The sequence below is a fragment of the Pezoporus wallicus genome, unplaced genomic scaffold, assembly GCF_028554395.1.
Source record: "Pezoporus wallicus isolate ANWC-B61680 ecotype Strahan unplaced genomic scaffold, APGP_CSIRO_Pwel_v1 contig_6217, whole genome shotgun sequence".
In the NCBI taxonomy this organism is placed as follows: Eukaryota; Metazoa; Chordata; class Aves; order Psittaciformes; family Psittacidae; genus Pezoporus; species Pezoporus wallicus.
The window spans coordinates 145,770-158,115 of NW_026637336.1; the positions used below are offsets into that span (position 1 = coordinate 145,770).

General features: G+C 50.4%; 1 protein-coding gene across 4 annotated transcripts in view; it reads left to right on the top strand.

The window, feature by feature from the left end:
• The first annotated feature begins 787 nt into the window (after positions 1-787).
• Positions 788-12,346, top strand: part of FGF13 (fibroblast growth factor 13) — a 241,729-nt gene continuing 230,170 nt past the window's right edge. The window contains exon 1 of one of the 4 annotated variants that reach the window (XM_057404861.1): positions 788-914. Coding sequence is in view for 2 of the 4 variants with exons in the window: in XM_057404857.1 (XP_057260840.1) it covers positions 2,072-2,120 (49 nt within the window). In the remaining 2 variants the exon portion in view is untranslated. Of the gene's footprint in view, positions 915-1,912; positions 2,121-10,470; positions 10,782-12,346 lie in introns of those variants that run through there. The other 3 variants (XM_057404857.1, XM_057404863.1, XM_057404859.1) reach the window with 3 other exon arrangements.

Here is a 12,346-nt window from a genome sequence, read left to right on the forward strand (position 1 = left end):
CCGTGGAGCAGACGGATGCATGGAGGACCTGAGGTTCAGGTTTGTGCTTTGTGCTTCTCTTAGGGGCAAGTCGTTTAATAAATGCAACGTCTTCCAAGTGGCAGCTCTGATCTCTTAGCTCAATCAACCCTGATTTCCCTCACCTCACATCTGATCTCCATCCACATGGGTGAGGCGGGAGTGTGACTTCATCACTGGGAAGCTGTGGCTGATTACCTCCTGTACTCCAGGTGATGTCCCAGCAGCGCAGCCCCTTTCCCTGGGGCAGGATCAGGATCAGGACCAGGACCGCCTCCCCGTAAGCCGATCTGCACCCAGCTGTCCCCGGCGCTGGAGGGAGGAATTTGGCTCCGCTAAATATAGAGGCCTCTCAGCCCCAGCGGCTGCTGCTTCTCCCGGTGACCCCCCCTCCGGTAAGCGGCTACACTGGAAGCGCGTTGCCTCTCCCTCCGTGGAGGGCAGAATAAGCGGAGGAGCGCCCAGAGGCCACGGGGAGGGCCGTGCACTGAGCATGTTGCCTTCCCCCGGGGTGGAGGTCCCCATCCCTGCCTTGTTCCCTGTTGGTTTTAGTGAGATCCATCACGTCCCCTCCTCCTAACAGGACCAGTCTAAGGGTGGGCTGGAGGAGTCCGCCTGCAGCACCGAGGGGCTCCCCCAGGCACCTCGCTGCACGCCCTTCCCAGCGCTTTATTTCGGGCACTACCCAGCAGGGCCAGGCTCCAAGGGGCGCCGGCTGCATCGGGTTTCCCCCCCTTCCTCCGTGACCCCCCCCCCCCCCCCGGCCTTCCTGCGCAGCCGGCGGGGCAGGATGGGTGCCTGCGAACCGCGCTTCCTCCCCCGACGGCGACACCGGGTGTAGGGAGTTCTGCCCCTGCCGAGGAAGACGGGGCCGGGGGAAGCGGTTTATAGCACAGGTGAGTGGAGCACCGGCTGCAGTTGGGGGTCCCTTCCTACCCCCGAGGGTGAATGTAGGGGAGAGATAGGTCAGCCCCATCCCGCACCACGGGGCAGAGCAGCGGGGCGGCGCAGGTTCTGTGTGTCCTCGGTTAGAGGGAGCCCCATGGTCCCCTTTTCCCTCCAGGTCCCCCCCACTGTCCCCCGGCTCTTCTCGTTCCTGTAACAGCAGCAACAGGCTGCTGGGCTCAGGACAGGGCGACGCCGGCGGCCGCGGCCCGAAACCTCCCCTCCCTAGGATGAGGAAGGAAGTGGGTCTCCAAAGCGCGGGCATCCGGGTTCGTGCCACTCCGAGCCCCGCGCCGAGGAACCATCCCAGGGCTGGTGGGCAGCAGGGATGAGCGTTGTCCCCCTCGGTACCGTTTCATGGGGGACCGGGATGGGTGATGGGGAAGGGGATGCGCGGCCCTGGGAGGGGGCAGAGGGGGCAGCTTTGTCTCCAGTCCTTGCTGCCGGCGAGTGTAAACCTGCCGCCTCTTCTGCAGTGCCGAGGACTCGCGTCCCTCCTCCTCCCATGCGCGGCTGCAGCTCTGCTGCTCCTTCCTAGTATTATTAAGGAAGGATGCGAAAAGGAGGAGGTGAAAAAAAAACACTCGCAAGCCAAACCCAATACACCCAAGCAAACACCCTCCTCTCCCCCTCCACAACTCACCGTTCCCCCTCCCCCCCCCCCCCCCCCCGGTCGGTGGGACTTCCAGGACCGGCTGCGCTTCCTTGGCCCTGGGGAGGGGAGGCAGAGCCGGGGAGGCGGGGGGAAGGAGGGGGCCGGGGCCAGGCAGACACAAGAGAGAATCGCTTTTGTCTCCGGCACGGCTGAGCGGCGCAGGGGCTCGGTGCTGCGGCTGCCGGAGCCCCCCGCTCACCGCCCCGCTCAGCTCCCGCAGGCACCGCGCCGGCGCCGCCGGGCTCCGAGGCACCGCGGCGGGGAGCGGGCAGCTCCCCTGCTCCGGGCTCTTTCCCCCTTCCCTTTCCCTTGGTGTTATTTCTGCCTTTCCGGAGGGGAAGATTCCCCCCTCACCCCCAGCCCCGCGCGCACGCTGCCCCCAGCCCGAGGTTTCTTTGGGTCCAGCCGGAATCCGCGACGCTCCCGGGGATTTTCCCACCCAAGCTGGGGTCTATGAGCGGGAAGGTGATCAAGCCCAAAGAAGAGAAAGATGCTTTCAAGGGTAAGGCAGGCGCCGCCGCTCCGGTGAACAGCGCCCGACCGCGGGCAGCCCGACCTTACCGGGAGGGACGGGGAACGGGGTGGGGGGGGCACCGCTCCGGGGCAGACCCGTAGCGCGGGGGCAGGCGGGCGCGGATGGGCTGTGCCCAGCGTGTTGGGCGCTGCACCGGTGCCCCGGCACGGGGAGGGGGGGCCCCGCTTAATGCGGTAGCGGCCAAAGTAAGTGCCCCCCCCCCTTCCCTTCCATCCCCTTGTTGGGGTGGGGGGAGCCGGGTCCGCGGTGCTCAGCGCTGCGGGCGGCCCCGGAGAGCGGAGCCATCGCCATGGAGACGCGAGGGGGGGGGGGGGTGTGTGCTCCGTGAGGTACCCCCCAGCCGGGTGCCCCATCCCGAAGCGGCGGGGAACGGGGTGCACGCTGGGGTGGGGGGGACACAGGGCATGCCGGGGGTGTGGGGGGTGTGTGTGTGTCCCGGGGGGGCACCGGTGGTCCTGCGCCGCGCTCCGCATCCATGCGCTGCGGCGGTACCTGCCCCCGGGGCTGCAGGGCAGCAGTTGGGGGGGGATGCACTGGGCAGCCCCTTGTGAGTCGTTGTTCTGTGTGGTCGTGGATCGGTTTGTGTGTCCTCAAGCGTAGCCTCCGGTAGGCTGGGCTGGTGGGATGCTCCGAGCCACCCCGAGCGGGGAAAACTGCTCCTTATTTACTAGTTCTGTAAACCGTGATGGGCACTTGCCTGGCACTTACTTTTTGAGCAGCCTGAGAGGCCAAATCACAATTCAGTCTTTCTGTTATCTCGTGAAAAACTTTCTGCTTTCTTGATTTTGAAAGTTTGTGCTTTATTTTTTAATTTTTTGAGACCTTTTTATTTTCCTTTATTACCTTTTTTCCATGGTCTAACTCTTTCCACTTCGATGTTCTGTCTCATGTTCAAAACCTCAGTCTTTTCATCAGCATTTCTCACAACAACCCAATCAAGTTGCACTTCGACACCCCCCCCCCCCACGTTTTCTGCCTAAATATCTTTTGCCTTTACATTATCTTCTTTGATGTTTTTTGTGTTTTTTTTATGGTGGCCTTATTCACTAAAATGCTCTTTAAATAACTGATCAAGCAACACAGAACAAAAGATTATTTTGCATGGTTTAGAACTGTGTTATAATCCTACACAAGAAGAGCCATACTTGTGCTACGCTTGCTTGTAAACTTGTTGGCTGTTTTAAATCAAACTTACATATTCCATTTCGTGCTATGATTACAAGTTTTAATGACATTAACTTCGTATTTGAAATCACCTGCATATGGGGTTGGGACATCTGTGGATTTCTAAGCACTGGGGCACTGTATCTGCTGTTACTGAGTCAGCAATCATGTAGGTGCAGAAAGCTTTGATTCCTGCGGTGACAGTGTACCAGAAAGTGCATTGTTCTTGGGTATCCCAGGTAAACTGATCATCCTGGAGATGCTGGGGTGCTCTTTGAGCTCCTATCAAAACTTTCTCCATTATTCCAAAGTCAAGAGGCAGGTTTAGATGCAGCAGGAGATGGTTCTTGTATGAGATGGTTTGGTGCTGCTGGAGAGAAGTGAGTGATGGTTACAGCCTATAAAATAAGGTTTTAAGGTGCAGGTGAGAAGGTAGTGTTTACCAGTTGATGTACAGGCTGCATGGCCTTCTTTAGCCTCTTGTGTCATAGACTAAAATAGGAAATGGTTTTCCTCTGAACCATTTTCCTCTGAACCACCTGATTTTTCTTTTGGTCATTTGATCATTGCTCTTAATGGGACTGTTTCATTTGGATGTAGTCATAGGAAAACCAGGCTTTGTTTATTTACGTTAAACATGCAGTGAAACAGTGTCTGGAAAGGATGGGATACCATTTCCTGTGTGTTTCTACTGTGTGGCACCAGGAATACTTCAGTCCTGGCAGCAGCCTGTGTGGTTTTGAGTTAGTTAACCATCCTTTCAAAGGATGGTGCAAACACCATTCACATGAGAATAGCTTCTTGGGGTGATGTGTGCATGTACCCCACGTCCTGTAAGATACAGGATGGAGTTTTAACACGTACTGTAAATGCTGGTATCCCAGGGCTGTATTTGCACAAGAAATGTGGAGTGCTTTGTTAGCAGCCACAGTGTCAGCCTTTCTTACTCCTGAGGCTTTCCATGCATTACAGGCTTGTGCAGGAGATGAGACATAGGGAGGGCTGTATTCAGCCCTCATGCAAGGAGCTGCTTTGTGTAAGATGTGAAACGACACTTCCTACAACCTGCTTTTGTGATGGGTCTTTGTAGGAAAGCCTGATTTATACAGGGCCTTGAAAGGCCATGGGTTTCGGTAGGAATCAGCACACAATGCAGTGCAGGTGGGCACTGTCTTGCAATGGATATTCCTATTTAAATTGCCCTCTCTTGTAAAGCCTGTGGTAGTGTCACTGGAGTTGTGCAGGTGTAACAGAAGTACAAGAATCTATTTGTAAAGAAATATATATATATATTCATACCTTTTGTTAAGCCAGAGGGAAGTAACTGCTTGATTTGGAGTTTGTTGCCTCGCTTGCAAGTCCTGCCTAGAAAACCCAGTGAGGACTCTTGTGCTCCAAATCTGGCTGCTTTTAAAACTGGCTGTGGATGTTTAAGAATGAGCTTGCCCTCATCTAAATAAAGCTTGTGGATTAACATAATGAAGTCAGGGATGTGTGCACCTTTACTTTCTGCAAAGCACTGCATTAACTCTGAATGTATATGTATAAGATCACGGCATTGATGTATTTTCCCTTAACTGTGTGAGTGTCGGAGAGCTGCTGGGTACCGTAAGCCCCAGCATCCCTCAGGCTGCCTCACTAAGGTGGATTAGCAGCGATGCTGCTCCAAGGTGGAGGCTCTTTGTGGTACCAAGCAGCTTGTTTTGAAGAGCAGCCTCGTCCCAGCTGTGTGAAGCATGGGGCAGGTTCCTGTGTCCATTCTCACTCTGCACTCTCTGGGGTTAGCAGGAGCGTGAGGACCTGTGTAACACCAGCTCAGCAGCCTGATGCTTGGTAGCGGCTTTGCTTCAACGGGGGTTAGTTCTGCTCTCAGGAAACAGCCCTTGGTACGTTCCCAATGCTCTTCAGTTGGTTTCTTCTCCTTCCACGTGGCTGGTGTGTGTCAGGACAAGTGGCTGTCCTCAGTTCCCACTGAGAAGCTTTCACTTTGTGCTTTGCGAGCAGTGTGGGCAGTGAGCCTCGGGGCTGTATCAACACAACCTGGTTCGAATGAAATCTCTGTTAACCTTTTATCTGGGGGGAGGCACGTGGCAGTGGGAGAATATAGGGCATTAGAGAGCAAGGCGAGACCTTGTGCTTTGGATTTGGGCCTTAAGGAGCTCGTGCTGTCTGGCATTACAGCCAGGCTGCTTTGCAGTTGGCCTGGCTCCTCCAAGGAAAGTCAAGAGCCCGAGCAGAGAATCTGCAATGAAATATGAGGAAAGGATTCATCTGTGTTTGTTTTTCTCTTTACCCATGGGTTCTGTATTGGTGCCTTCCCCATCAAAGCAGGGACAGGGGGGATCTTTTCCTGTCACCGTGTTCTCACTGCAAGGAACTTTGATAGCTTTGCCCACAAGCCTGATACCCTCAGCCATAAGCTGGGAGAACATGCAGATTTTCTTCTGCAGAAAGCAAAATAGGAGGAGTGTTTTGGAAGCTGATAACTTCTAACCTGAGAAGAGTGCATTGAAACAGTGACAGTATGGGTGAAGACTGTGGAAGTGTAGGTACTGTTCTGATTTGGTGACAGCAGAAAACAAAGCACTCGGCAGGAAAAATAGAAGTCAGGATTTTGAGGTATCTATTACTGCTTTTCCTGGCTTTATGGGAATATAGTATAATGCAGCTTATGATTGAAAGCTCTGGAGAAAAGCTGACAGAAATAAAGCAGCTGATCTCAACAGTTATATTTCTATAGTACTGAATCATGAGACAGTAACTTACTTGAAGGACTGAAGGGGAGCAGCGCAGAGGCAACGTGTAAGCTGACCATGTCTTGGGCTGAGTCCACGGGATCAAAATTAGCAGCAAGTGCAGAGAAGGGGGAAGGGAGCAGGGTGCTGTCGCCCTTCCCTGCTGCAGGTGGAAGGCAGGGCTCTTCCTTGTGCTTTTATCCAAAGGTTGGGTGCCATTCCTTTTGCAGACAACAAGCCCCAGCAGACTCCACCAGCAGCTGTGCTTTGAAGCATGAACTTGAGTCTCTCTTCAAGATGCTTGCCAGCAGTAGATTGGGTCTTATTGTGGTCAACTGGGGCTATTGACTTACACATGACAACTTGTGTTGTGTCATGAACGTTTAATGACACTAAAGAATGAGTAGTTAAACTCGATGCTTTTATTCAGTGGCAATCTCTGTGCCTCCAGTGTGAAAGCTGAGATTGCAGATCCTGCTTGGAAGAGACGCCTGCATCGCCCACTGGAAAGCGACAGCCAAAATCTGAGGCACGGCCCACCCCGTCCTGCATATCAATGCTGCAGGTTACAATAGATACTCAGCTCTTGGCTGAGGTCCTGATCCATTCAGAATTCCCATGGACACCAGTGGGAGTTCTCTGTGTCTGCCTGTGGCATTGCCTCTGATTAGTGGGTGGTTGTTAATATGCCCATGCTTGGAATATTTACAGTAGCTACCTCCTGTTATGACTCATTATCTGTGATGGGTTTTGGTTCCACAAACTACAGTAACTCTTTATAAAAGATGCATTTATAAAAGAAACATCCTTCCCTCTCAGTGCCCAGACCGTGGTCCCTGACATCTGTTGGTAAAACACCAGCAATTAGAAGATGGAAGTGGCTTTTGAGATCAGGATGACAGCACGTTTGTGTTGATGCTTCGTAATGGTTTTCAGTACGAGTGGAATCAACCCACAGTAAGGCAGTATTTTCAGGGACAAGCTCCAAACTCTAGGGTTGGTGATGCTGTTGGTTCTTGTATGGCTGCTGTCCATGGCAAAGAACCTACTTTGTATGGAAAGCAGTAAAAGATAGTAACCTTCTTTGCTTCTAGAGGAAAACTTACTGTTAGTTGCATCTTCAAACCTCATCTTTAAAGGAAAAACTCTCAGGCAGATGAAGCCTGAGGGATGAATAGCCCCACAGAACACCCCAGGGGGCTGCGCAGGGGGTGAGTACCAGCGTCCGCAGCAGATGCATAAGAATTTGTATGGCTCAGGCTTCTGGCATCTTTGGTCTGTGGCCACCCACAATCTGCAGGAGACTTGTCATTAAATGTATTTGTGCCATGTACTGTGATTTCCTGCAAGGCACTGGTCTTACCCCTATGCTTTGGGAATTTTGTGCTGCAGCAAAAAAAGCCTTAGGTTAAATGAGTGTTAATTTTCTTCCTCTGTTCTTCATTGTGTGTTAATGCCACAGTGTGTTTAGGAAAAGCGATAGCCCCAGAGTTATATTCTTCATCGGGGACTGTAGTGATAGGACAAGGGGTGATGGGTTCGAACTGAAACAGGGGAAGTTGAGGTTAGATATAAGGAAGAAGTTCTTTACTGTGAAGGTGCTGAGATGCTGATACAGGGTGCCCAGAGTAGTGATGAATGCTCCATCCCTGGCAGTGTTCAAGGCCAGGTTGTACAGAACCTTGGGTGTGAGGCATCCTTACCCATGGCAGGGGGTTGGAACTGTATGACCTTAAGGTCCTTTCCAACCCAAGCCATTCTATGATTCTATATGAACCAGTTCCTTGGGAGCAATTCCTGTTGCTCAGTATCTTCCCTGCAGTCAGTGAGTCCATGCTTTCCTGAAACCCTCTGTGAGTCTAGATGCGTGGTCAATCCTGTGTGCAAACAAAATGTTTGTAAATCTGGGAGGACAAGCTTTGCATCCTAGATGACCTACGGCTTAGTACGTTCAGACCAGGATCTTTGTGTTTGCCACTTAATGTATATTGGAGAGGAATTGTTCTGTTGATTACTGGATGCTATTACAGGTTCAGCAGCTTTAGATCTACTCTGTGCCACTAGAGCTTTCTTAGCCGCTCGATTCCCTCTTAGCTGAGCCTGGCTTTAGGGTCTCTGTGCCCCAAGCATTGTTTTTCTTTCCTTTGCTGTGTCTCTTGGCCTAACGAAATTCCCCACTTTCCCCAAATACGCCTTGGCCGAGCTCATGTGAAAAGACATCTGTTAAACCCCCAAATGAAACAACTAAAGGAGTACATTATTTACAAGAGGTCTTTTCCTTTTCTTGTGTGCTAACTTGGGTTTCCTTGAGTTGCCTGCTCTGGCTTCTCGCTCAGTATTTGTAATGTTTTGCTGAGAGGAATGAGGGCGAAAATCATTGGAATCGCACCCTCAGGCAGGTAACAATTTGGTTCTTTTCATGAAGAGAGTGTAAAGTGAGACTGTTCTCCACTTAGTTTGGTGAGAGTGATGTGTAAGGCAAGGTCAGCGCTAAGGGAAGGAAGGGCTGGCATGGACTGAACGCTGCTTCCGTTGTTTGAATAACTAGAGCATCCCTCCGAGGTGGGAGGGAGCAGAGGGACCGAACTGAAGTGTGAAGAAGAGAGATTCCTGAAATAGCAATTGGATTGCCATTGGTCTGGGTTGCATCACGCGCACACCGTTCCAGACCGATGAAATCCATGCTGGTGGTGGCTCATTACCTCTGATGCTGTGGTTGTGATTGTAGCTGAAATGAAGGTGTATTTATAGAGATTACTCTGTCCTGTGGCCCAAGTAATCTCTAGATGCTTTTCAGCTGAGGTTGACATAACTGATATAAGGCTCAGTTTGTAGCTTTAAGAATAAATTGCTTGACCAGTGCGTGGTATTTTTTATGTGTGTTTAGTTACCACCCAGTTTAGGACAAATGTCTTCTGTTTTAGTGGGATTGGATCAGATTTAGGTATCCTGTAATCCTCATCTGACCTGAGTGGTCCACGGGCACTTGCTGGCTTCTGTCAAGTGATGGATTCATCTCTGTTCGTGGCTCTTGGATGCCAGCACAGGGAACCCAATAGTATTGCAGAACTGCTCTGGCAGGCTTCTTTCTCCCTGTTCATGTGAGCTTTAACAAGTGGGGCTGGCAATGCAGATGTGGAATTCCATCAGCAGTGATGGTAGAACCCATGGGATTATTTCTCTGATCTTCTTCCTCTTCCATCCCCTTGACACATACTGTGCCAAGAGGGAAAATACTCATGTGTTTGGTTGCTGCTGACACCCATCCAGCCATGATCTTGGGAGAAGAGAGCATCGTGGGATGAGCTCCAAGCGACCTGCAGCACATCATCTGCTTAGGCCTGGCTTCAAGCACTCTCTTACCTGCCCAGCAGGCACACAGGCAGAGAGCTGATATAAGGAGGAAATTCTTTCCTGTTAGGGTGGTGAGGCACTGGAATGGGTTGCCCAGGGAGGTTGTGAATGCTCCATCCCTGGTGGTGTTCAGGGCCAGCTTGGACGAGGCCTTGGGTGATATGGTTTAGTGTGAGGTGTCCCTGCCCATGCAGGGGGGTTGGAACTGGATGATCTTAAGGTCCTTTCCAACCCTAACTATTCTATGATTCTAGCATTCTGCTTTTCCAGCTGTGTTTTCAGGAGTTACCACAATCCAAGAACATGGTAGCACTTTCGTCCCCCTTTGCCTCTCTGTGTAGTTCACCAGCACTGGCTGCAATGGTTGTCCAAGTAACTTAGGCTTGATTTACTTCCACACGTTGTCATTGTGCTGTCAGATTGGTGACGTAGAAAAGTTTTTTAACCTTAGGTTTTACATCTGCTATGATTTTCTGGGTACAGCTATCTTTAATGTTCCATATACAAAGTCCCTATGTTGCTCTTACAGCTCAATCTGCCCAAGCTGTGCTGCAGTGCTGCCTTGAAAATGTTTAATGTTTTAATTGTAATCATACACAGTGCTCCAAGCTGCTGTCACTTGGGCTGTGCTCCTCTGAGTGCTGCAAGAGAATAAGAAACTATGATAGAGCCAATTGCCACTGCAAGCCACTGTCACTTCTTATGGGGTGCAGAAGAATACCTGACCCGTGAAAGTCTCTTTTTCTAGGGAAATAAAGATGTGGTGGTATTCTGGGGGGTTGGAGTATTGGTGGGAATTGCAGGGGTTTGTGCTTTCTCAGGGGATCATGGTTTGTAATGGTTTGGGACCATCATGTAGGTTCTCCCTCCTAGCCCCACGGCAGATGCTGAAGTCCTATTTCTCCTCACTGTAAATAGGAGAAAGGTCTCTGCAACCATAATGATTTACAATCAGTGTAGGTTTGTCATGTGCTCTGCTTTACGTTTGCTTCTCATCTTGCATACTAGTGACTGACGTTCAGAGCCTGCCAAAAATAGCTGTTTTCAAGTGATTGGGCAAGGAGGACTGGAAGAGCTTTGATTTGCTGGTCTTATTTACTCTTCCTCCCCCTCAGCCCCGTGTTTGCTTTCTGAAGAAAGGATATTATTTTTCTTTCTTTATTTTGGTGGAAGTCAATAAAAGGTGGTAAAAGCGAAATAAGTCAAAAGGGATCAAAAGAGCAAGTCTCTTGATGCCCTAACGGGAAGGCTACAGCAGCGAACGGCTATGATGCAACTCCGAGGAGCTGAGCAAAGTCTTCTTGGATGAAGTGTGAGCTGTTGCTGTTCCACTCCAGGGTCAGGATACTTCCTGGTCAGGGAGGCTGATAAAGCAGTAAGTCTGGTTTACTGTTGGAGTTTGGTTGGTATCTGGCCTGTTGAGCTTACGGGCTTGTGTTACTTGGCCACTGGGAAGCTGCCTTGTTGGTTTCATGGGCTGGAAGAGGCGGTTTGGGTGTTCTTGTTTGGTTGGTTTGGGGTTGTTCTGCTTTTGGGGGGTTTGGTGTCGGGTTTTTTCCTTTTCAAAATATCAGTGCAGAAAACCTGCTGTCAAGTTTTGGTTTTACAGTGGTGTCTTTGGGAGGAATTTCTATCCCATGATTTCTGGGGTATTAGGAGGAACACGCTGATGTAAGTAATGGTCTTTCCACGTAGGGTATCCAAGTAGTAGGGAGTGGAAAGGAGTACAAGCTTTGTGGTTGTTCATGCAGTCACTCATATACAAGGAGAGAACAGCACAGAGGACAGGAGGAAGGTAAAACTGATTTTTTTTCCCTAGTTAATGCATTAAAGGTGTTAAGGACACTGCTGTAGCAACAATGAATGTAGAAGAGAGCAGGGTTATGCAGAGCTGTGCAAACTGCCCATTCTGTTTCAAGGCAACTTTCAGGATTTAAACATTTGTATTTATTCCCCCACTGGGACACAAGCAAAACTTCTTTGAAGCTACTCAGGAAAAAGCAGCATGCCAGAGTTATTTTAAGGTGGAAGATCTGTCAGGCTTTCCATCTGCGTCCTTGTTCCACCCTTGGTCTGAGAAGCCCTCCAGTCAAAACAGGGATGTTTCTGCAAGAGCATGATCAGGAGAATTAGCCAGGCTCTGCTGAACAACAGCAGGAGCAGGTTTTGGAATGTGAGGGCTTAAAAACACAACCCTATGATTTCAAGAGAGTGGTGTGGAGGATGGCAGGAACCTTCGCAGTGAGGCAGGGAGGGTTTGTATATAGCCTTTGGGACTGGAAGTGTCCTGACTTTATTTCACTGTACACTGTCTGGTGAAGGATGGCCTTTTGAATTGCTTTGTGATTTCTGAAAGGAAGAAGAGATGCTGGGGTGAGAATGCAAGGGGGAGAGAGTGTGATGGAGTGGTAGGAGAAAGCAAATCCCATGAAACTTCAAACGGTAGAAAATTAGCTTTGAAAAGGCTCTGGAGAGCACGAGGAAGCTGAAAAATGTAATGAAGAGGGGATATTATGGGCATAATTTATCACTGTTTCTGGGAGTGTAATAATAGCCTGGCTATGTATTTTCTCCCTGCAGAGTGTGGATTTATGAGGACCAGTAAGAAGCAATGGGGGTAGCTGAGGCAGGATGCAATCAGTGGAAAGAGCTCCAATGGTGCCAGGGTCAAGAGAGATGAAGGTAGTAATGGCACAGAGGTGGAGATAGAGAGGCACAAGGAGAAAAAGGAGCTTATGAATTTCCTGCAGCTCCAGGGCTGAAGATACAGGTTTATCATCACTGTTGGCAGGAGCTAGCAGAACCATTAGCTCTTGAGCCACTGAAGCTGTTGCAAATACTGAGCATATAAAGAGAAACGCCTTTGCATACCAGGTTAACTTGATGAGCTGATTGCCTACGTAGGTTTTCCACCAGCTGGGGGTTTTGCAGGTTGTCAGA